Here is a 20,836-nt window from a genome sequence, read left to right as displayed (position 1 = left end):
CGTGGCGGGCATCCTCTAGACCATGACCTGTGCTTGCTCCGAAACAAGGTCTGGGAAGTGTCCCCAAATCCTATCCACCTCTTCCTGGTACAGACTGATGGCCTCAGTCTCACTGTGTCGCTGCCAGTAGTGCCCTGCAAAGCATTTCTCTCTGGCAACAGTTTCATAAACCTCCTGCTCCTCAAGACCCTGGCACAGATCCGGATGTCGCTGTGAGCAACAGAGAGGGCTTTATACCTGCCCCTTTCACCAAAAGGCTGCATATGCGGTGGTTCTTGGCACTGTCTGAACCTACCCACAAACCCCGGGAGGTCACCTCTACTCTCTGGGATGCTGGAACAGGAGGTGTCACCCCAATGTGCCCAACACACAGCTCCTAAGATCAAAACTGCCCAGAGGTGGACTGAGGAGGAGGAGGAGAAAATGAAGCTGAATTCCCAGCTGACATTTCTCGATACACAGGCAAGAGTTCTCCAAGAAATCCAAATGCAGTTCCACAGCAAAGGATGTTCAGCCCCCATGGATGGAGCCACCTGAAATTGTCTATGGTAAAAGTTGTACAAATGGCCTTCTCTAAAAGCACCTGTCATCTTAAATGGGAAAACAAAATGCATCAGCTGCTGCAACCCTGCCCCAAAAAAGGCAGAGGAGGGCTGCTTGCAGCCCCAGCGCCCTGAGCAGGTAAGTTAGGTGATCTAATTCTCCAGCCAACTTCTACGTGAAAACTTCCCTTGTTCCACAGAGGCTTCAAAAGCTGAGATTCATCTCCCTCGTCTTACAAACACACATGACAACCTCACAAGTTGAGTGTGAAGTGGCAAACAATTTTATTATACAGTTAGTAAAAGGCTTTTTATCTAATTTTGAATGTGCAGGGACACAGTTCCCTCCTGCAGGCTTACCTGCTGATTATACCTTTAAAGTGCTAAATGACAACTGTGAAAATATCGGCAATTCACAGCAGAGAACTGAGCATGTGCTTTTATCAAGTCTGAAGTGGTGATAAACCAGCTGTTTCACAAGAGCAATTTAACATGAAAAAGCAAAGCGTACAAGCTATTGCTAAAAAGAGGCGGGAAAATATGTGAAGAATATTGCAAGGCAAGTAAAGCATCAGAGAAAGGGCCTTGGTGTGGATGCTGCTGGTTTGGGATCTCACAGACGTCCTCCAAATCATGCAGAAAGCATATGGAGAAGGCACATGCCCCTTCTCTAACAAATTTTTAGATGGATTCTGCAGTGTAGTTATGCAGGCTCATGTATTCTGCTTTATTTTGGTGTAATATTGAGCAGTAAACATGAGCCTTTTGACAAGGTGAAAGGATTTGGGGAGATTTCCTTACCCACTCCAAATAAAAAGCAATTCTTAGTGGTGAGAACTACAGCTTTCATGGGGAGTGGCAGGGCTCTACAAAGCCCCCACTGGCAAAATTACAAAAGCTGAGGAAAAAACCCCAGCAGCTTACTGGGGACTGCTGATGGGGAATCCTGGAGGTTTTGGACAAGTCACCACATTACCTAGAACAGGGGAGAACAGCCCTCACCTTCCCTCTCCCAGCAGAGGAATTTAAGTGTATTTAAAAGCACCGTCCCTTCCTCTGACAGATAAAGCGCCAGGCACTGAGCAAGCAATGAACAAACACCTCAAGCTCACCTGGATAGCAGCCTTGTCAGATCAGTATCAATACCTCACTGTTGCATATCTTTATCATCCTTTACCGTTTAAGGTAGGCATTTCTTGCATTTTTGAGCAAAGACAAAGTGTTAGGAGGGAGGAGTGGTCATTCACTCCATTGCAGGGCTGACGGACCCTTCCCACCACAGGCTGAGCTCCAGACACTTGGCAGCCAAGCACCGGGGAGCTCACCTCCCTCCTGCTTGCCTGCCAGCAGGAAGGATGTATTTTGGGAAGCTGTGTCAAACAGCAGGAATCCAGGGGGAATAAGTTACTGGACACAGTAAAGCAGGGAAGAAGCAACAGCCTGGATTACAAGTGTAGCCCAACCATCAGCACCAGGCCACCACAGTGGTTTCAAGTCCACTGCATCCTCGCCCGATTCAAACCGTGCCAGCCCATGGCACAAGCCTTCTGCAGTGCAAATCCATGACCAGATCACCAAATGTTTTGCCCAGTCCCATCTCCTGCTCTCCTGTTGCCTCCCAGCAAATCACAGGAGGTTGGGAACACCTAGATGTCTATGCTGGCATTTTAAGAGCTTAAAAAAAAATTAAACAATCCTCTAGCTATAACAACCCTCTCACTACAGAAAAGCAGTTTTGTTACTTTTGTGTCCCTGTGCTTTTGGGAGGGAGTAGATGAGATGGCAAACAACCTGCAGCTGCAGCAACAGAAGCAGGCAGCATGGCTGGGGATCACTACACTGCCCAGAGTTAGAGATGCCTGCCAGCAGCGACTGAGAGGTGTCCTTTCTGCCCTGGGCTGGGGGAAGCTGAGGATTTATTTGGACTTAAAAAAATTATCTTACAAATCTTGCAGCCCAGTCCCCTTGCACTCCAAGCTGATCTCTGGGGATAAGCAGGGAAATCATGGGCTGCAGTTTTGAATGGGACCTTCATAATAATCCAGAGCATCTCAGTCACTGGGTAGAAGCTGTGGATGCCCCATCCCTGGAAGTGTCCAAGGCCAGGCTGAATGGGGCTTGGAGCAACCTGGGCTAGTGGAAGGTGTCCCTGCCCATGGCAGGGGGTTGGGACTAGATGTCTTTAAGGTCCCTTCCAACCCAAGCCAGTCTATTTGATGATTCTATGGCCTCCCTGCAGCGTACAGAGCCAACCCTATTTGTGTCCCAGTCCAGATGCAAGCTTCCTATATTCCTATCCCATAGCACCATGTATCAAGAAAGGTGAGAACTACATCCACGCTCCTAGCCAGGCTCATTAAATACAGCCGAAAAATTAAAGACGCCCAACAATCCTGTGTGGGACCAAGCCCACTTAGCACTGGCATTGCATGAATCTGCACTCCTCTTAAAGCATAACCCCCCTTCCCTGCCTGGAGGGGGGTGAAATGAGGTTGATCCTCAAGCACGCTGGTTAGATATGGCTCTTTCCTGACCCTCAGCTTTATCCCCAGGGTGCCAGTGCCACATCAAGTAATGCCAGAGTCCACCCCTGACCCTCAGCAGCAGGGAAGGATGCTCCAAAGCAGAGCACCAAAGTAGGACGACAGCTCCTGGGAGAGCGGGCAGCTTGCATGCGGTCTAGCCCAGCATGACAGACTGTGCTCTCATCAGAGGGGCGTCTCTTGTCATGAGTGAGAAGGCAGTGTGACTTGGTGCACCAGGGTCCTGCCTGTCCAGCACTGGGCAAAACGAGCAGCAGAGCCGAGCAAAGGTCCCAGCAGCAGACCCAGAGACACCAAGTTAGGCAAATTCAACGTGAAGCACCTGGTGAAGGCTGCTGCATAGATCCTCAGGCATGTTTCAAGCCAAGGTGAGGAAAGCCAACAAAATCAGTCACCCTTTGGACCACCAGGACCCTCTTGGGACCAAACAAGGAAGACGTGGAGAATTGCCACGAGGACTTCCGTTTTTGACTTAAGGCATGACTCCTTGAGCAAGACCCTCTCTATGGGTGTAAAAGGAGAAGGCTACAGAGAAGATGGCTGGGAAATGGGGGAGGGAACAGACCCAAACCCAACAGCATCACACAACCAAGGCCTCTTCCAGCAAAATCTTTCAGAAAGAAATGTAACAACGCCCCGACTTGTCCCCCCCGCTGCTCTCCAGGTTTCAGATGTGTTGGCCAAATTTGTGCTACAAAGAGGAATCACTCAGGCTGAGTGACGGTCGTGGCACACCACCCACTCCAGCACTATTTCTGCAATCGAGCATACACCAGAAACGCCACAGCTGAAATCACAGCGATGCCCACAGCTGCAAAGATGTATGGCAGGGATGGTCCATTGCTGTCCCCTGGGGGGACTTTGGCCTGAGACGAGCTGGTCACAGTGCCACGACCCCTGCTAGAGTCAGGGGAGTTTCCTGGAGGACCAGCTCTGTCTTGGAGGTCACCGCCTGCCTCGAGCTGGGTGCTGGGGTAGTGGTCCACATGGACCTCATGGGTACCCAGAGAGGTGCTGTACCAGCTTGAAGGTGGATGGGAGTCTCTGCTTGCTCCAGCTGTCCCCCCTCCTGCTGGAGCTGCTGGAGCTGGGCATCCCAAGGAGACTCTAGAGAGCTGTTCTCCTGAACTCGAGCTATCCGTGCTCACCATGAGCTGTTCACTACCAAGGGTGAAGCTATTGGATTCCGTGGAATAGGGGCCGCAGGGCCCTTGAGAGCCTGGGCATATGCCAGCTGCCTCTGGGCGCTCCCCATCTGTGGAGAGGAGGATGCCTGGCTTGCTGAGCTCCACATCACCCTCGATGTTGCTGCCAGACTCCCAGACGCTTGTGGCAGAGCTCACCCGGGAGGCCGTCCGCTCAGCCTTGCCTACAACAGTTGTGCCCAGGAGAGTGTCCACCGAGGCTGAGACCACCTTTGGGAGACAATGAGAGGGTCTGGGTGCCATGGGGAGCACCCATTTGGCCTGGTCTCAGGTACACACGTTACGCGACAAGCCCAATTCAGCACCCTTCAGCCACTAACAGCAAGGTTTGGTCATAGGTAACTCCCAGGGCTGGGAGAGCGAGCAGGGCAGGGAAGCGTTTGGGCTCCAGGGAGCCTTTGGTATTAGGGGGAGAAACAGGAAGGAAGGAAGGGGAGACAAGGAGTGAGAAGAGGGGTGGGAAGAGACACCTGGAAGCCAGGAGACTGGCAAGTCAAGGAGGGGAAATAAGGAGTTAAAGCCCAACAAACCTTGGCTCCCTTCTCCCATGCTCCAGAATTCAATGTCTGGATGGGGACATGAACACAGCAGGAAAAAAAAAAAACAAATAAACTCGCTGCCAGCTCAAAATCTTACATTGCAGCAGCAAATCTCCCAACCAGGAGGAGTTTGCAAGGACCTGAATGAAATGCAAGTGGCAATGAGAAAGGTCACCTACTTCCTCCTTCATCAGCATGGAGGGGGTGCTGCTGGCTGTCTCCCCTGTGGGCAGTTCTTTCTCTTGTACAGGAGGCTTCGTGGATGTGTCACAGAACAGGGAAGCATCTCTGGGTGCAAGGGTAGCAACCAGGGTAGTTGTTTCCATCAAAGTCTCTGTTGGGGAGAAAACAAAACATATTGTGTTAATCAGGAGACCCAAAAGGAAAATTTTGCTCTTCCTCAAGGATGCTGCCACAGGAAACTCCCAGAGCTGAGGAGGTCACACAGGGAACAAGACCCAGTGCTGTGGGACCCAGCGCTCTGCTGGCACCTGAGCTCTCCCAGTAGGTCCAGGTAAACAAGATGGCACCCGCCAAGCCAGCACCTCCAATCTGTTCCTCCCTCTGAGAGCAGGATAGCCCCATGCTGCTGAAACTGGGGTGCAGACATTCAACTGAGACATTTCACATTACAAATGAAGCAAGTGCCTCTGCCGAGTCCTGGTCAGGATATTGTACCAAAATATAGTGAGCAACAACTGCAACAACAACTGGAAGAAGAACAAGCAGCCAGGTGGGATTTCTGCACAACCCAACCTCGCTCCCTTCCTGGAGAAGGCTGGGGAGATGGGAGAGGAGATAGGCAACAACACCAGAAAGTTATTCTCTGCACCTCCATGAATGCTCTCTGCACCCCCATGAGCACTTATGGGCTATGAAGGCAGACGCTACCTTGGGCTGGCCTGTACCAGCAGCCATGGCTACTGCCTGTCCCATTCCTTGGGAGGGTCCCCATGGCATCCCCCAGTGTCTGACACCATGCCAGCACCTTCTCTGCCATCCTCCATCCTCACCATCAAGCAGGACAGGCACAGAATGATAAAATAGAATCATAGAATCATTTAGGTTGGAAAAGATCCTTAAGATCGTCCAGTCCCTTTAGATCACTGAGTCCAGGATCTTGCCTGCCAGCAGGTTTGCAGACAGGGGGAGTGGGGCAGCACCACAGCATCAGCACCCTGGCTGGGTGGGCAGCACCCATGGATCCATAGGCCAAGGGTACTCAGGGTGGGCTGCAAGTCTGCGGGAGATTGAGGGAAATTGAGGCTTTTAAGACTCCTGCAGGAGCTGAGCTCCATAGCCACCAGCTGCCAAGAGCATCTCCAGAGGGACAGGGGTCCTGGAGTGGCCCTATCCCACATGTCCCAGACCAGGAGATGCTGACCCTCCTAGTGCAGAGAAGGCTGGGAGGGATGGGGGTCCCTCCCAGGGACCCTGGAGGGGAGGGCAGGGCTTTGTCCTGACACACGGAACCCAACGCAGGCGGCTGATGCAGGAGATGTTAAATCCCCCCCCAGGCACCAGCTGTGGGACACAAACATCTCTGCAAACTGGGTGGGTTTCACACCCCAAAGCTGCCCCACAGGCAAACAAAAATTAAAATGCGGTTGGACTAGACAATTGTTGTAGGTCCCTTCCAACTGAAAGTCTGTTCCATTGTATACCAACCATTAACCAGCACTGCCAAAGCCACCACTAAACCATGTCCCCAGGCACCCCATCTACATGTTTTCTGAACACCCCCAGGGATGGTGACTCTTCCCCCCTGTCCCCCCGTCCCCATCCCCATCCCCGTCCCCAGGCAGCCTGTGCCAGCGCCTGCCAGCCCTTTCGGTGCAGAATGTTCCCTCACACCCAATCTCACCCTCCCCTGGCGCAACGTGAGGCCGTTTGCTCTCGTCCTGTCGCTGGTTCCTGGGGAGCAGAGACCGACCCCCCTGGCTACAGCCTCCTGCCAGGCCATTGCAGAGCCACCGGGTCCCTTCTCTCCAGGCTGACCCCCCCAGTGCCCCCATGACTAGCGCTCCAGCCCCTTCCCCAGTCCTACTGCCCATCTCTGGCCATGCTCCAGCCCCTCAGTGTCCTTCTTGTCAGGAGGGGCAACCAGCAGCACCTTCAGCCCTACTCCCCATCAGCATGGCTGCACAGTGGCTACATAGCTCTGCCAGCAAGGAAACCTACCTTCACCTCCTCTGTGCTCTTGCCACATCCCGACACACTTCTGCTCCGTGTCAAACTGCTGCTGTATGAGGAGCGGGCTGCGCACATCCACAAAGCTGTCTGGGGGCTCACCATGCTCAAAGCTGGGCACAACCTGTTTTTCTGGCAGTGTGTTTGGGGGCTGTGACCCCCTGCTGCGAGTGGCCTCCTCCAGCCTTGGCACTGATTCAGTGGAGACATAGAAGTCCTCTTGGGGCTCGTTCCTGGGCTGCCTAGGGCTGTGAGCAATGTTTGTGTCCCTCAGCGGAAGAGACCTGCCCAGACCCAAGCCTGGTGCACCGCGGTGCAGGTGGTTAGCATTCCCAAAACACCCGTTGTCCACACACACCGGGTGCTGCTGGCGGCCCAGCCAGTCCCGGCCCTGTGGAGGGGGGGCAGCCAAGGTCACAGCCACGCTGTCTGCCCTAGGGGTCCCTGGTGCCACCTGGGTAGTCTTGATGGGGTGTGAGTGATGCCTCTCTCCACTGTGCCCATCACTCACTCCATCACACACTGCACTCTCAGGTGGAGGCGACTGGGGGCTTTCTTGCTCCAGGAATGTTTTGGGGAGCTGGAAGGAAATGAGCTGTGTTAAATCACTGCACCAGGATGAGGGGGTCTGGGACCACCAGGGTGTCCCGAACCCTGACTCAGTGACCCAGGTGATCCTGGTGATGAAGGTGCCCTCCTCAGCACCTAGCTCGCAGGCCTGCATGGGGTCAGGGGCTGTGGAAGGGAGCCTGGACTAACAGAACAGACCCTGCACTCCCATCCATGGAAGGGAATCAGGAGAGGGGAGCAGCTATAGGGCTATATGTAGGCTACATATTGCCAGATGCAGCAAGCATGGAGCAAAGACCAGCAACAAGAGGCTGCTTGTGGTGTCCCTGAACAAGCCTGGCCCTATCACAGGCTCCCCACGCCCCACCACACCGGTCCCAAACAGGACCTTTGTGTCCCTGTCTGATGCATGCCCCACTCACCGATTCCTGCACCGGGACCCTGGCATCCAGGTCCATGCCTGTGACGGTAGCAGCACTGGGCAGGAGAGGCGGATGGCTGCCAACAGGTGGGTCTTGGCATGGCTGCTCAGCTAATGGGGTGCCCAGAGCAGGGCTTGGCCCTGTGGATGGTGTGGAGGAACCGACAGAAGAGACAGCAGGACGGGCATTGCTGACTGCAGGAGGGAAGGAGGCACTGGCAGCAGCTGGGGGACCTGGAGGAGCCAAGGTGGTTCATGAACAGGGACGTTGGGGAAAAAGCCGAGGGGGCAGAGGATCAGCATGGGGCCAAGGCAGCCTCTCGTGTGTCTCTGCTCTTCCCCACATCAGCCAAGCCCACAACACCCCTTCATTCATCTTTCCATCTCCCCTCCAGGTGAGAAACCCAGCCCACTGCCAGCCCAAGCACCATCAAACAAGAACCCTTTCATCCTCAGGCACATCACCAGGGTGAGGAGCATCCCTGGAGATGGTCTCAGACACCCCCAGGCCACTGGGAATCCAAAGCAGGGAACAAGGCCAGCTGCTTGGCAGACATCAGGAGACGTGGTTTGGGTCCCCATCTCCACCTGACCCCTGGGGCAGCACCCAGGGACAACGAAGCTACATACTGATTTGCCAGGAGTTGTATACGTGCTGCAGCTCATCAGCCAGATGCCCTGCATTGTTCTGGCGCAGTGCTTCGATGAGATCCAGCACCCAGCCCTGCCGGCACTTCAGGTGCTGATAAAACCTATAGACGGTCGCCTGGCTCCCCCGCATTTCCTCCCGAGTGTGAAGCTCATCCTAAATAAAACACAGAACATCTAAGAGCAGGTCTGGCTTAGAGGTAAGGCAGCTATACGTTGCCCGAGCTATACAATGGGGAAGGAGCCCAGCAGGACTCAAGAAAGCAGGAAATTACTCTGTCATCATCGGTGAGGCAGCTCAGGGAATCGGCCAGTGATGCCACACGGATGTTCTTGAAATTTTTGAAGTTTTGCAAAATGTAGTCGTACACTTTGTCTTCGGCAAAACCCATCCTGGCTCAGCAACTGAGGAGAGAGAGAGACTTGGCATGAGTGGAAGGCTGCTTTGTTTGGCTTTTCTATAGGAGCGTGGGCTTTTCTGCAGGAGCCTGGCCCCTTGGCACGGACACTCAACCTCACTGCCACAGCAATTAGGGCTGGGGGAAATTCCAGGCAGAAAGCACACAAAGCAAAAATATTGTGGTCAAAGTTCAGCTTTCGACTGTGCATTCACCAACCTAGTTCCCTTCTGCCATGGCCCAATCTGTGTTTATTCTTTTTGCGCCTGGGTGTATCCCAGCTGCGGGCTTTGACTGCAAGCAGCGCAGGGTCATGCCAGGCGAAGGGGCAAGGCTCGGATCCTGCTTTAGGCCCAGGGCGACGTGGCTTCTCGCCGATGGAAAAGGATGGCAGACCGACAAAGGTCCTTCTCCCGGAGCAGGAGCAGCAGCAGCAGCCTCGGACGGTCAGGCCGCGGCAGGGCCCTGCCTGCTCTCTCAGTCGGGCCCCGGCGCCCCGCAACTCGGCCCTCACGCCTCCAGGGGAGCGCTGCCAGACTTTATGCTTGTCAATAAACTCGAGAGCCCGCCCCCACCCGCCGCCCCGGAGCTCCCACCTCGGTGGGCCCGGTGGGCCTGGGGGCGGGGCGGCCACCGGGCCCTACTCACGCCGGGGTTCCCTTCCCAGCGGGGCCCACTCCCGGCGGGCTCCCCTCACTCCGGGATCTCCTCACGGCAGGACCCCATCACGACGGGGTCCCCCCATGGCGGACCTCGCTGGAATCCCCCCCACGCCGACTTCCCCCGGGATCCCCTCAGGCCGTGGATCCCCTCGCTCCGGACTCGCGCCCGCCGCCACCGCGCTGCGCAGAGGCCCTACCTGCGCCCGCCGCCACCGCGCCCCGGGGCCGCTCTGAGCCCGCCCACCCCGCGCGTCGCCGCCACTGATTGGCCGTCGTGCCCGCCCGTCGCGTTGACAGACAGTAGCTGTGAGGCGAGGAAGTGCCCGCCCTCTCCCTCCCGGGGCACGGCGCCGGATCCGGACGGCGGGGCGGGCTCGGGGCGGCGGGGCCGGGCCCTGCCGTCACCCAACGGCGGCGGGACGGGGAAAGGGGCGGGGTGTGCGTGTGGGGCAAACCGGGGCCGCCTCTCGCAGCCGGCAGGTGGCAGCACCGTAACGGGAACGACCGCCGGGCACCTGGCGGAGGGATCCCGCTGTGGCCGCCTCGCCCCGCCCCTCGCCCCGCCCCGAGGCCCCGCCCCGGCCCTGTCAGCGGAGCGCGCCCTGCATGGAGCCGCACCATGGCGGCAACGGCGGCAGCGGCAGGAGCGGGCGGGCGGCTGCGGGGGCGCCGCTGAGGGCCGGCAGCCCTGCGGCGGGGCGCTGAGGGGCGGCGGCGCCTCCCCCCTTCCCCTCCCCTTATTCCCCCCCCTTCCCCCCCCCCCCCATTCCCCGTTCCCCGACCCCCGCGCCCTCCCCCGGCGCGGCGTCCATGGTCGCGGCCGGCCGCCGCGGCGTCGCACCGGAGCCGTTGGGCGGCGGCGAGAGCCAGCGAGGGAGAAGAAGCGGGCCCGGGCCCGGCGCCGCCCGCCGCGCCGCAGGTGAGCGGCCGCCGGAGCAGGGGGACGCGGCGGGGAAGGGCCCGGGGTTGTTATAGCGACGGGGGGGCGACGACACACGCGTGTTCGCGGCCTCTGCGTGGGGCCCGGCTCGGCGGCGTCCCACCTCGTCCTACACCACTCCCCCCCCGCCCCGCTGTGGGTTTTATTTTTTCATAATAATAATCATAAAAAGTGAATCGCGATCGGGGTGTGTGAACTTCCACACGTGGGTCCGCAGCGCCCCACGGCCCCCTCCTACCCCGCGGGGGGGCCGAGCTGGGGACCCTCCCGACACCGGGCACACGTCGCCGGGTGCAGGCAGATCCCGGGGCACCGGCCACCTCCCCGCCACGGCTCGGCTCTCCCTGCTGCAGGATCTGGGCTCCGGGGGTCCCCCGCTGGGCCCCCCACGCGTGGGCAACCCCCTCGGCCTGACCCACGGCCTCCTTGGCCCCTCTTGGCCTGTGCTGAGGACGTAAGGATTCTTTGCGGGAAGGGTACGCCAGCCTCGTAGGCGTGTGGCCTGGCTCTCGCCCTGTCCTGGCCCTGGGAGAGATGATCCAAGCTGGAGCACTGGAGGGGACACCCTTCCTCACCACAAGGTCCCAGGGCTGTGTCCCCTCCTTGCCGGTGCCTCGGTGCATCCCAGAGGGGAACGTATGGGCTACCATGATCCTGGCTCTCCCACGCTCGGTAGATGCGTCTTCCCTCCTCGTCCAGGACTTGCTTATTTCTGATCTTGGATGTCATCAAGGGTGGAAAATGTGACAGGAAGGAAGGGAGGCTTATTTTCCTCCTGCTAAATATGGACTGACATTAAAATCCAAATACTGTCGTGAAAGGAATCCCAGCCCCTGTTTGTTGGAGGAGGGAAAAATGATGTTTTCTGCCTTTTCGGCTGTGAGGTTCCAGCTGGGAAGTTTCGCAAGGAGCAGCAGGGTCCTTGCCGAGAGCCTCAGGAATTTACTTCGCTTGTTCACAGGACACTCTCTGCAGTGTATTAACGCTAAAAAAAATTAGTCATCCCTTCTCTGCCTGTCTGTGGCTGGGGGAAGCTTGCCGCGAGCATGCACGATGTTTTGAAAATATGTACGGATTTTTCCTCTCCTGTACGAGGACTTCTAGATACGAAAGGGGTGCAGGCGAATAAAACTGCAGCCCCAACAGGAGTTCATAATCTTTATTTAAATTCCTGTTGCTGCAGCAGACGGTGGCAGGGAAAGAGGTGTGCGGGTGGCTGCAGCTGATACAGGGAACAGCCGGGTTTGCAATGAAGATTTATGTCTCTTTCCATCAAGAATCAGATGCAAACTCATGCCGTTATTCCCACGGTGAAGTTGGGAAACCGGCTCCATGCAGGGCTCTGGGACGAGGAACAGGACCCCAGGGATGGCCGTTGTGCTGCCAGCTCCCCCAATGACTTCTGCTGTGGCCAAGGTGAAGAGCCAGGGCGGTTTTGGGGGGGGTGGGGGCATGGACCACAGCTTCACTGGGACCTGGGGGTGCTGTGTGAGAGACACTTCGTGTCTGTGCTGGGCAGAAAATGGGCACTGCCACGTTCCCCCTCCCTGTGTGTTCTTCTCCATCCCTGTTGGAGAGCTTTTTGGGGAGGTGTCTGTTGGAAGCTCCAGGCTTTTGCCTGATCTTTATAAAAACAGTTTGTTAAAGCAGTGGGGGGATACTGGGAGATGCTGAAAATAGATGTTTCCCGTTTCCAGGGGCATTGCTGTCCTGGCATTGCTGCGGCTGTATTGTTTTCAAGCTAATAGGATACAAAGCTCTGCTTTTCTGAAATGCCACTCTCAAATAACTGATGCTCTGTGCAGATCTGTGATATTGGTCCAAGTCCAACATCAACATCCTTGTGGAAGAGTAGTTCGAATTCCCTCTCTCCCCATCTCCTCCTGCCGATGACCTACATCTGTTCTCCTCTGACCCCCTGTGTTTGCAGTGGGATGGCAGATCCTGATCCAGCAGGAAGGGCGCAGGTTGCGTGACCTCTGCCGGGCTTGGCCTGCAGGTCTGCCTTAGCTGCTTCGGGTAAGGCAGTGCTGAGCCATGATTGGATGGCCGTGCTCTGCCTGATGCCTCAAAACACTGGGGAGTGTAGGGTAGGTTATTTTGCGTGGAACAGAGTGGCCGTACGCTTCCATAGGGTCAGAAGCAGTACAGCAGATGTGCAGGCCGCTGGCTGGTACTTCATTCTTGGTGTTATGTGGGAAGGAGGTCAGCCCTCACGGCTGCTTTTAGGTCTCATTCACAAATTGCATTTTCCTCTTGAAATACAACAAATCCCCAGGCTTTCCTGTCGCAGTGGAAATCATTTGAATGTGACCAGGTCCGTAATCATCTCCAAAGCCTGCAGACAGGAAGAAACACTAGAGTGAAGAAGTAGGAAATGTCCGAGTTTATAGCAGTAGGGTGATTCATCTCCTGGCCCTTAACTCTTTCCCTCCTGCTTTTGGTGAGACCCAGCTGTTTTGCTTCAAGGCTCAGAGGCCGAGGAGGATATCGCCAGCTCTCTTCTAGCTGGATCACAAAATGCTACTGGGCTTTGTACATTGTGTTTACGTGGTTTGGGGTGGAAAAGGAATGGGCTGTTGGGAGTGTGCGGTTATCTGAATCGGATAACTGGAACATCGGCAGTCACATTAGGAAAGATTAATATTTAATATACGGGGTATGAATCGTTTGTGCTTAATCACTGTATGAAGGGCTTAGGAAGAAATTTACCGATAAGCAAGTGATTCCTGAACTGTCCAGAATGTTTTCTTGCATCTTCCTCAGGAGCAGCTGCTCCTGGATATCGCTAGAGACTAGTCTGATCCTGTTCTTCCTGATGTCTGTAGCTTTTGTAAGCAGGTAGAGCAGCTTTCATCACAAGTGCTTTCTTCTCATTAAACTCACAAAAATTCTGGAAAACCTTTTTCTCTGGTAAAACTTACGTGGCTGTACTGTGAGCTGTAGTACCTGGCAGTGCTTCAAACTTATGTGTGTAGCCAGAACTCATAGGAAACATGTCTTGGGCTCTGTGGATGCCATCACTGTTACATACATCTGCCCAGCTGCTAGTGCGGAGGTGGCTCATTCATACTTTTCTCTGGCTAACCTCTTCAGGAGACCTTAAATTTCATCTTCACGCTCCCAGCATGGTCCTGGAAACACCTGTGATGATGGTGCTGCTTTCCACATCTGCCCCACATTGATCCATGTAGGGTTCTTTTTGCAGTGGAAAGTTTTTTGTAGCACAGCAAGGAGGGGGCCACCGTTCTGGGTTGGGTGCCACTGTGTTTGTGTGGGAGGAGGTGATGGTGGGGGACATGTTGGGGCACACAAATAATCCATCTTCTCTGTGTCCTGCAGGTTGGTGTTGAGCCGGCGGGAGGCTGGGAAGCGGAGGTGGGAGGTAGAGGTCTCATCGTGACTCTGGTGGGACTGCTGAGGTTCAACTAAATTTGAGGGTTATGTCTCTGTTGTGGGAAACCCTGCTTTAGGCTGTGGGAGGGTGTGTGACTGCGCCTCCCCTTCCCTCCCTGCCCTGAGTCAAAACCTGCCTAACTGAAAACATCGGCCATGGCCGTCAAACCCTCTTTTGCTGTGGTTACACATATGGTACTGCAGTGTTTATGGTGGCTGCAGTTTTGATGGTGGAAGTCGAAACAACTGAGTGTGGGTTAGGTTTTGGCATGTTGGTCATGTAACAAATCCTGATGGCTGCTGTAAGAGGCATGGAGGTTAGAAATCTTCTAAAAAATGGGGAGGGGGCTGCTTTTTTCCCAAAACACATGTGGGAGAATGCCCCTTTTATTCCACGTGCAAATAGATAGCTTGCTTAGGCAGCAGTGAGTCCTCTCTATTCCAGGATAATTTGTTGTCCTATTTCCTTCCTGTTGAAGCAACTCCATTTTGCATGGAATAATTAGTACTAATTTGGGCCTGGGATGGAAAACAAAAATTCTCTAACTTCAGAAGAATAGACAAGAGCATAACCTCTGCCTCTCCTGTGTGAGTCAGGTCGTGCCATTCCATCCCTCCTATAAAGCAAAATTAAAACCCGTACGTGAGACCAGACATCCTAAGTTGGTAGGAGGGAGCAGGAGATGTAGGTGTCACGAATTTTAAGCCTTCTGCTGTTGCAGGGAGCTGAGGACATCTGTGGTGAGGGGGAACGGACCACCACCTCCTTCCTTCTTGGCTAACACTGAGGAACAAATAAACAAAAATGTTCCCACTGTACTGATGTGAAAAGCTGCTTCTGAGCCGATCTGGCATGTCGGTGTATTCCTGGCACCCCAGCCAACTACTTGAGACCTTTTTATTGCTGTAACAAGGACTTCCACATCCTGCCCCGCAGTCTGACTCGAGCCATGGCTATTTTCTGGTCCTTCCGGGAAGACATCCCTGTTCTCCCTTCCTTTGCGTAATCAAGGGACGCCAGCCAAATTCCTTCCCTGCCCCAAATCCCTGCATGTTTGAAGAAGGGGAGGTGCAGGCATCCTTTCTGGCTTCCTTGGAACTTACCTGGGAAGCATGAGATGAATTATGGCGCAAAGGTACTGCAGGCAGGATCAACTCTGCCCGTCTCACAGCCACCTTCCTTGATGCTGGTAGGTTCATAATTTCTGCTGGCGGTGATGGCGAGCATCAAGGCTGTGTCTTCGTTTTCCAGAGTGCTGCATGAATGTCTCTTCAGGCTGAGCCCTGGAGGTGATGGAAATGGAGATGTCTAGGCTGGAAATCCCAGCTGGCAGATGTGCTGCAAGTGAGACAAGCTTCCCAATATCTGGATAGCCAACCCCTAGAAGTCTTGGCTGATGTATGCTATCTGCCTGCAGGGTTACACAGGGATTTTTAAGTCCTGCATTCATAACTTGGGGGTCCAAAATGCTGTTTGATGCTCCAAGCTAGCTTGATAAAAGCGTGTTAGAGGCTGATTGCAGAGGTGCTGCAGCAGCATACCAGTCTTAAAAACAGAGTTTGGCATGTTCGAGCTTGTAGGTTTTGTGTATCCCAGTTAGGTAATAGGTGACAGGAAACCTTGATTCAGGTATGAGCAGTGAATCAATCAACGCTGAATTGCTCACTGGTTGAACCGGCCCCCCTTGGGATGACTGCCTTTCCATATCATGCCTGATGTTTCAAAATAACTTCTCTGAGTTGTTCTGATCATCTAAAACCCAGGGGTTTAGCTCACTTTGGTCTCCACCCCATTAGTGATGACCTTGCTCTGGGGCTGCAGAGAGCAGCAGAGATTTCTAGTTTAACTGCTGGAAGGTAGGATGTCTCCCCGGGTCTGTGCTTAGATGCTCTGCTCCAAGGAGCTGGGTATCTTCTGACCAGAAAGCAACGTGTAGAGGGTTTTCCCAAAACTGATACCCACAGCCATCTTCGCTTGTCTTCTGTGCATCCAGTATGTTATCTCCTGTGTCTGTTATTTATAGTGGACAGTCTGGTGTGCTCACACATGCTCATCTTTAACTGGGGTTGACCAGTTGGTAGGATGAACAATGATCAGAGATGACGTGAGTGGGATGGACTAGACAGCTTGCGGGCATTTCTGGAGCATTGCTGTGCTTGAAAATGCTGATAGTAGCTGCAACTAAGTGGTTCAGCTGTAGTGGTGAACTTGCAAACCAAGAAGCAGATCCTCCTTTAATCCCTGGGATTCTGTGGGGTCCATCCCTTGCTTTTGACCCTGCATTTTTAGAGTTGGTTGATTCATACTCTGGGAATTTCAAACACTTCATTCACAAGCTGCAGCTGGCTAAGGGCTGATATTACTAATTTGTGTTAGTAAATTATGTCATGGTATGTGTTAGAGAGCGTTCTGCAACCAGGAAGTTTGTTCCTGGCTCCAACTTGTGTTGCAGCCAGGCTGAAGTCCTGCTTGCTTCTGGTTGGGCATCTCTTACTTCACCCTTTGAAACAGCCATCTTGCCCTTGTGAGCTTTCAGGTGAGTACTGAAGTGATAACTGGTGATGTGATATCCAGACAGGTCTTGACAAATCTGGGGAAAGTTTTCTGTTCACTCACCTTTATTTAAAAACAAAAAATATAAGGAAAAGGATCTTCCCTGCATTGACCTGGAGGTCAGACCACTTAATGTAGGAAGATATTTGCCATAGCTGTGCTTATCTTGTCCATGAAAGAGTCTGCTACACACTGTGCAGACCCAGCCCCTGACCAGGTACTGGAGGAAAAATGGAGATGGAGGAAGCAGCAACCTGCCAAGGTAGTAATGTACGTTAGCGGAAGAAAAGCCAGGAAGGCAACTTGGGTCTGGCTGCTGGTGGCGAGGTGGTCCAAGAGACTCAGCTGAACTCGGGAGGGCAGAAGGGACAGATGTTACAATCCTGATGCTGTTAGAGGCATTTAGAAATCTTCAAGTAAGTAAATCTTACTAAGAGGAGAAATACAAAGAACAGAATTTGTTTTGTTTTTTGTCTTTTTAAAAAACCCCAGCATTTTAGTGGTTTATAAAGATTCCAGCGGTGCTCTGGGAAAGGACAGCCTCTTGTTCCAGGCACCACGCATACAGCATAGGGAATATCCTGGCTCTCAACCTGAAGGTTTTGAGGTACCATAAATTTTTCTTATGTTAGTATGTGGCAGGACAGCATGCAAAACTTTCCTACTGCTTTACAATTTGAATAATGTTTTTATCATGCCAGCAGATAATCATCTCACTTTTGTTCCAGAAGCAAAGCTCTTATGGATATGTTTGAGAAGCCTGAAAATAAAAATGCTCACATGTGTTTTCCAGCATTGCTTAACACGTGGTATATCTCAGAGCCTCTGGATTTCACGCTCTTGCAAACTGGCCACTTTTGAGTGTGAAGGCTCAGAAGTATAACTTTAGGCCTGCTCTCAGCTAGGCATGTGCATATTTAGTTGGTCTCTAAGTGGAAGTACAGACTTAGTCTTCCCTTGTTTCTCTGCATGGCTGGATCAGAAGGGCAGTGCTTTCATCTCCGCAGCAGCCCAAATGCTGCAGTTTCCTGTCCATCTCCTAGAAGACATTAATGCCATCTGTGCTAGGCCTGAATGATGAGTTAGAAATGAACAGAGATGAGTTAGAAATGAATAATAAATTGGAAAGCATGGATAATCTTCAAGCTTTTCTCTTAAGGAGACTTTAAACCTATTTGGCTACAGACAGAGAGATGTTTTTTAATCCCAGTCGCCATGTACAATTTGTATTCTCATTCCAGTGGCAGGGTGGGAATGCCAGGCAGGATCTTTGGTCAACTCAATGGCAGCAGCTTGGTTTTAGATACTTGGCTAGCTGGAAGACTGTGACTGTGATTAGAGAGGTTAAATTACTTTCTAAGGTTATCTCAGAGTATATGGAGAAGAAATGGGAAGACTCTTTTCAAGGCTAGCATGGTTTTACTTTGTAGTTTTGCAAATGACATTTTACTACTTTTTGGCTCTGCTTCACACAGTCCTTCAAAATATTTCTATTATGTGGATCCCTAATTTTTTCCATCATTTTAACCATTTAAGAAATGTAGTGCATGCATATTGCTTCATAATGGGTAGATTTGCATTTCAGTCCTCCACTGAGCTGTGAAAGGCTGCACGGGTTGGCGAGCTCATCTAGAGCAGGCTACAGACATTTCCTGTGGAGCTGTGGGAGAATCTCTTACATAGCACTACCTTTTAGAAAAAATATTCAGCCAATTCATCTACCATTTTTCTGTACCTGGCTTGATCTGCAGACTTGCGTATGAGTTTTTGGGGTTTTTTTACTCCAGCAGGTACCTGGAGGTGAAATCTGTGACCCAGCCCTTAGTCTGTGTTGCTGCAGTGCCTGGTCTGGGGCTGTACTTCAGCTCTCGCTGTGCTGAACCGGCAGGTCTGGCCTCCCAGAATCCAACATCCAAACAAATAAAATGCACAAAAGAGGTTTTGTTACAAAGGTAAACTGAGGGATAGGCTAGTTGACATACAAAGGCAGCTTTGGAAGGGTTAAGATGAATCTCTGCTCTCCTGGGAAGTAACTTAAATGTGCAGTCATCCTTTCTCATATCTTAAAACATGATCAGAGGAGGCGTGGGATGGGCAGCTAGCAGCCTTGCCTGTCCATGCAACGCAGTCTCGTAAGAGAATCTCCTCTTGCTTGTCTCCTCTGGAGCGTAGAGGAAGAGCAGCTCTCCCATCCTCTCCTCAGCTGAGCCTCCAGAGAGGGTGACAAACCTGGTGGTGTTTGAACATTTTTCACCTTGGGTCCATCAGCGTGTTAAGATGGCTTGGAGGGCCACCAAAATGTCTCCATCCCTCTCAGCTGCTATTGAGAGGGTCCCTGTGGGTGGTCGTGTCCCTCGGTCAGGGCTGCAGGAGAACTCTTGGTGATACAGGTGTAAAGACAGTGCTGCAGGTGCATGTTCATAAAGGCGGCAGATCTCTTGATCCACCCAAGAGAGGTTGTGTAGTTTTCCGAGTATCTGATACTGCTTCTAGTGTCTGTGTCTTACCCCCAGCGTGATGGAGGATTTACTCTTCGCCTCCCTTGATATTTGTTAAACAGAGTTCAGTGCCTGTGCGGGGATAACTGTCTCTTTTCTAGGATACAATATATTCTGTGGAGGGTGTTTGAGTTTATGTAACTTCCCATATGTTGCCCTCTTTGTGTAGAAACTTGAAGATAAATTGTGAAATGCAGGGAGCTGCTTTAAAAGGATATACCCTCAGCTGGATCTCACGCTGTTTGTGGCAAGAAAAGAGGAACCCAGGGAGCCCTCTGTCCTTATTTTCTCTCTCATACAGCTGAGTGAGCAGCGTGGTATGGACCACCTGATGCTGCCCCATTGCCCAACACTGTGATGCTTCTCAGGGAGAGAGCATGGTGAGCTGTCAGCAGGCTTGAGAGTGGCATGTGCTGCTAGGAAGGGTGGTGGTTTCTCTGTGGAGATGCTGCAGCCCCAGCATTGTTCCCTACAAGCCCTCTACCCCTTCCCAAAGCTGCTGCATTCCTTACCGTGCACCTCTGCCCAGCAGAGATGTTGCTGTTTTCAGTGAAGCCTTAAGTCAGTGTAACTTGAATCAGTTGGCTGGACATGACCTTGCCAGGTGCTGCTTGGTCTCCGTTCCTGTGTAGATCAAGGGGATCTGAGGATGCTCAGCATCTTGCAGAAGAGGGTTCTTTGGCTCCCATGGCACACGAGCGCAGCAGCTGGTGGGAGATTCATGGCTCTTGTTCACTGCAAACTTGAAAGAAGCTGCTCACCCATCCACGGCTCATTTCTGCTTGTCAATTTTGAAAATGGTTCAGTAGCAAGTGTAAGAGCAACTGTAAGCATGATGCTGCCAGAGTTTGCAGGTTGCCTCTACTGAATAATTACACAGTATGTAATTAGGGTATCTGAAAACATCCATTTCCATTCTCCCCTTGAACAAAACTAAGAAGCCTAGCTCCTGAACTACCCTCCTTTTGAACTTTAATGTTGAGAAACTGAATTTTTACTCTGAAAACTGTGCTTATTTGACTGGTGGATGGAGAACGAGGAAGTCTGTGCACAAGTGCATGGAACTGGTGGAAAGTCGGGGGGTGGGGTGGGGGGGGAAGTGCTTCAGAGATGAGCCAGGCAGGTCTGATGATAAGTAGGTGGAAACTTCAGCCAGGGCTCCTGGGCAGCGAAGCAGCCTCAGAGGTGGTGGGAAAGTTAAGCTCCTCAGCATCCAAGCCCAGGAACTGACTTCTTCAAGTGATTTTTTTGAAGTTACTGCAAGATCATGACTGTTTTTAGGAAGCCAAGAACTTTGCAGTTGCTCAATACTTGCTCAGCTGCTTTTGTATGGATTATTTGGAATGATTTTATTTTCGTAGAGTGGATTTAGAGTTGCTGACATGGGCTTTTCAGAGATTAGTGTGTTTAGCTGCTGTGGAGAGGACACAGCATGGTGAGCAGCAGTTCAAGCCTCTCCTAGCTGCTGTGAGGGGAGAAGGGCTGGCCACTGAGGTCCCAGTGAGGTGGTGCCTGGCTTGGTGACTGTGGCTTCATTAAAGGTGGCTGAAACCTGGACATGCCAGCAGCCTTCAGGCAGTGCGGCAGACTAGAAGACTAAACTTGTGGTTTAACCTATTTAAGCTGGCTCTGCTGCCCGAAACAAGTTCTTGCCTGTTGCTGCCCATGATCCAGGGTGCCCAGGTATGGAGAGGGCAGGTCTCACCCACTGACAATTTGACTTAGTTTGG

At 52.8% G+C, this 20,836-nt stretch overlaps 2 protein-coding genes across 6 annotated transcripts in view; one reads left to right on the top strand and one right to left on the bottom strand.

Annotated features, from left to right (window-relative positions):
- Window positions 1–803: 803 nt before the first annotated feature.
- Window positions 804–9,974, bottom strand: MAVS (mitochondrial antiviral signaling protein). 4 transcript variants are annotated; one of them, XM_040591128.1, is made up of 7 exons: window positions 9,916–9,974; window positions 8,934–9,063; window positions 8,641–8,815; window positions 8,012–8,244; window positions 7,011–7,599; window positions 5,009–5,163; window positions 804–4,500 (listed from the first exon to the last, which is right to left on the bottom strand). In XM_040591128.1, the coding sequence occupies exons 2-7, from the start codon at window positions 9,048–9,050 to the stop codon at window positions 3,835–3,837; spliced, it is 1,935 nt and encodes a 644-aa protein (XP_040447062.1). In that variant the 5' UTR covers window positions 9,051–9,063; window positions 9,916–9,974; the 3' UTR covers window positions 804–3,834. The 4 variants fall into 4 exon arrangements, with proteins under 4 accessions (XP_040447062.1, XP_040447073.1, XP_040447084.1 ...); XM_040591139.1 differs by lacking the exon at window positions 9,916–9,974 and adding an exon at window positions 9,705–9,886; XM_040591150.1 differs by lacking the exon at window positions 9,916–9,974 and adding an exon at window positions 9,276–9,684.
- Window positions 9,975–10,470: 496 nt separating this feature from the next.
- Window positions 10,471–20,836, top strand: part of PTPRA (protein tyrosine phosphatase receptor type A) — a 134,006-nt gene continuing 123,640 nt past the window's right edge. For both annotated transcript variants that reach the window (XM_040591077.1, XM_040591068.1), the window contains exon 1: window positions 10,471–10,637. The gene's annotated coding sequence lies outside the window, so the exon portion shown is untranslated. The remainder of the gene's footprint in view (window positions 10,638–20,836) is intronic.

This window comes from Falco naumanni, chromosome 1, assembly GCF_017639655.2.
Source record: "Falco naumanni isolate bFalNau1 chromosome 1, bFalNau1.pat, whole genome shotgun sequence".
NCBI classification, from domain to species: domain Eukaryota; kingdom Metazoa; phylum Chordata; class Aves; order Falconiformes; family Falconidae; genus Falco; species Falco naumanni.
The sequence above is the reverse complement of the archived record's forward strand: the minus strand, read 5'-3'. Positions and strand labels throughout refer to the sequence as shown.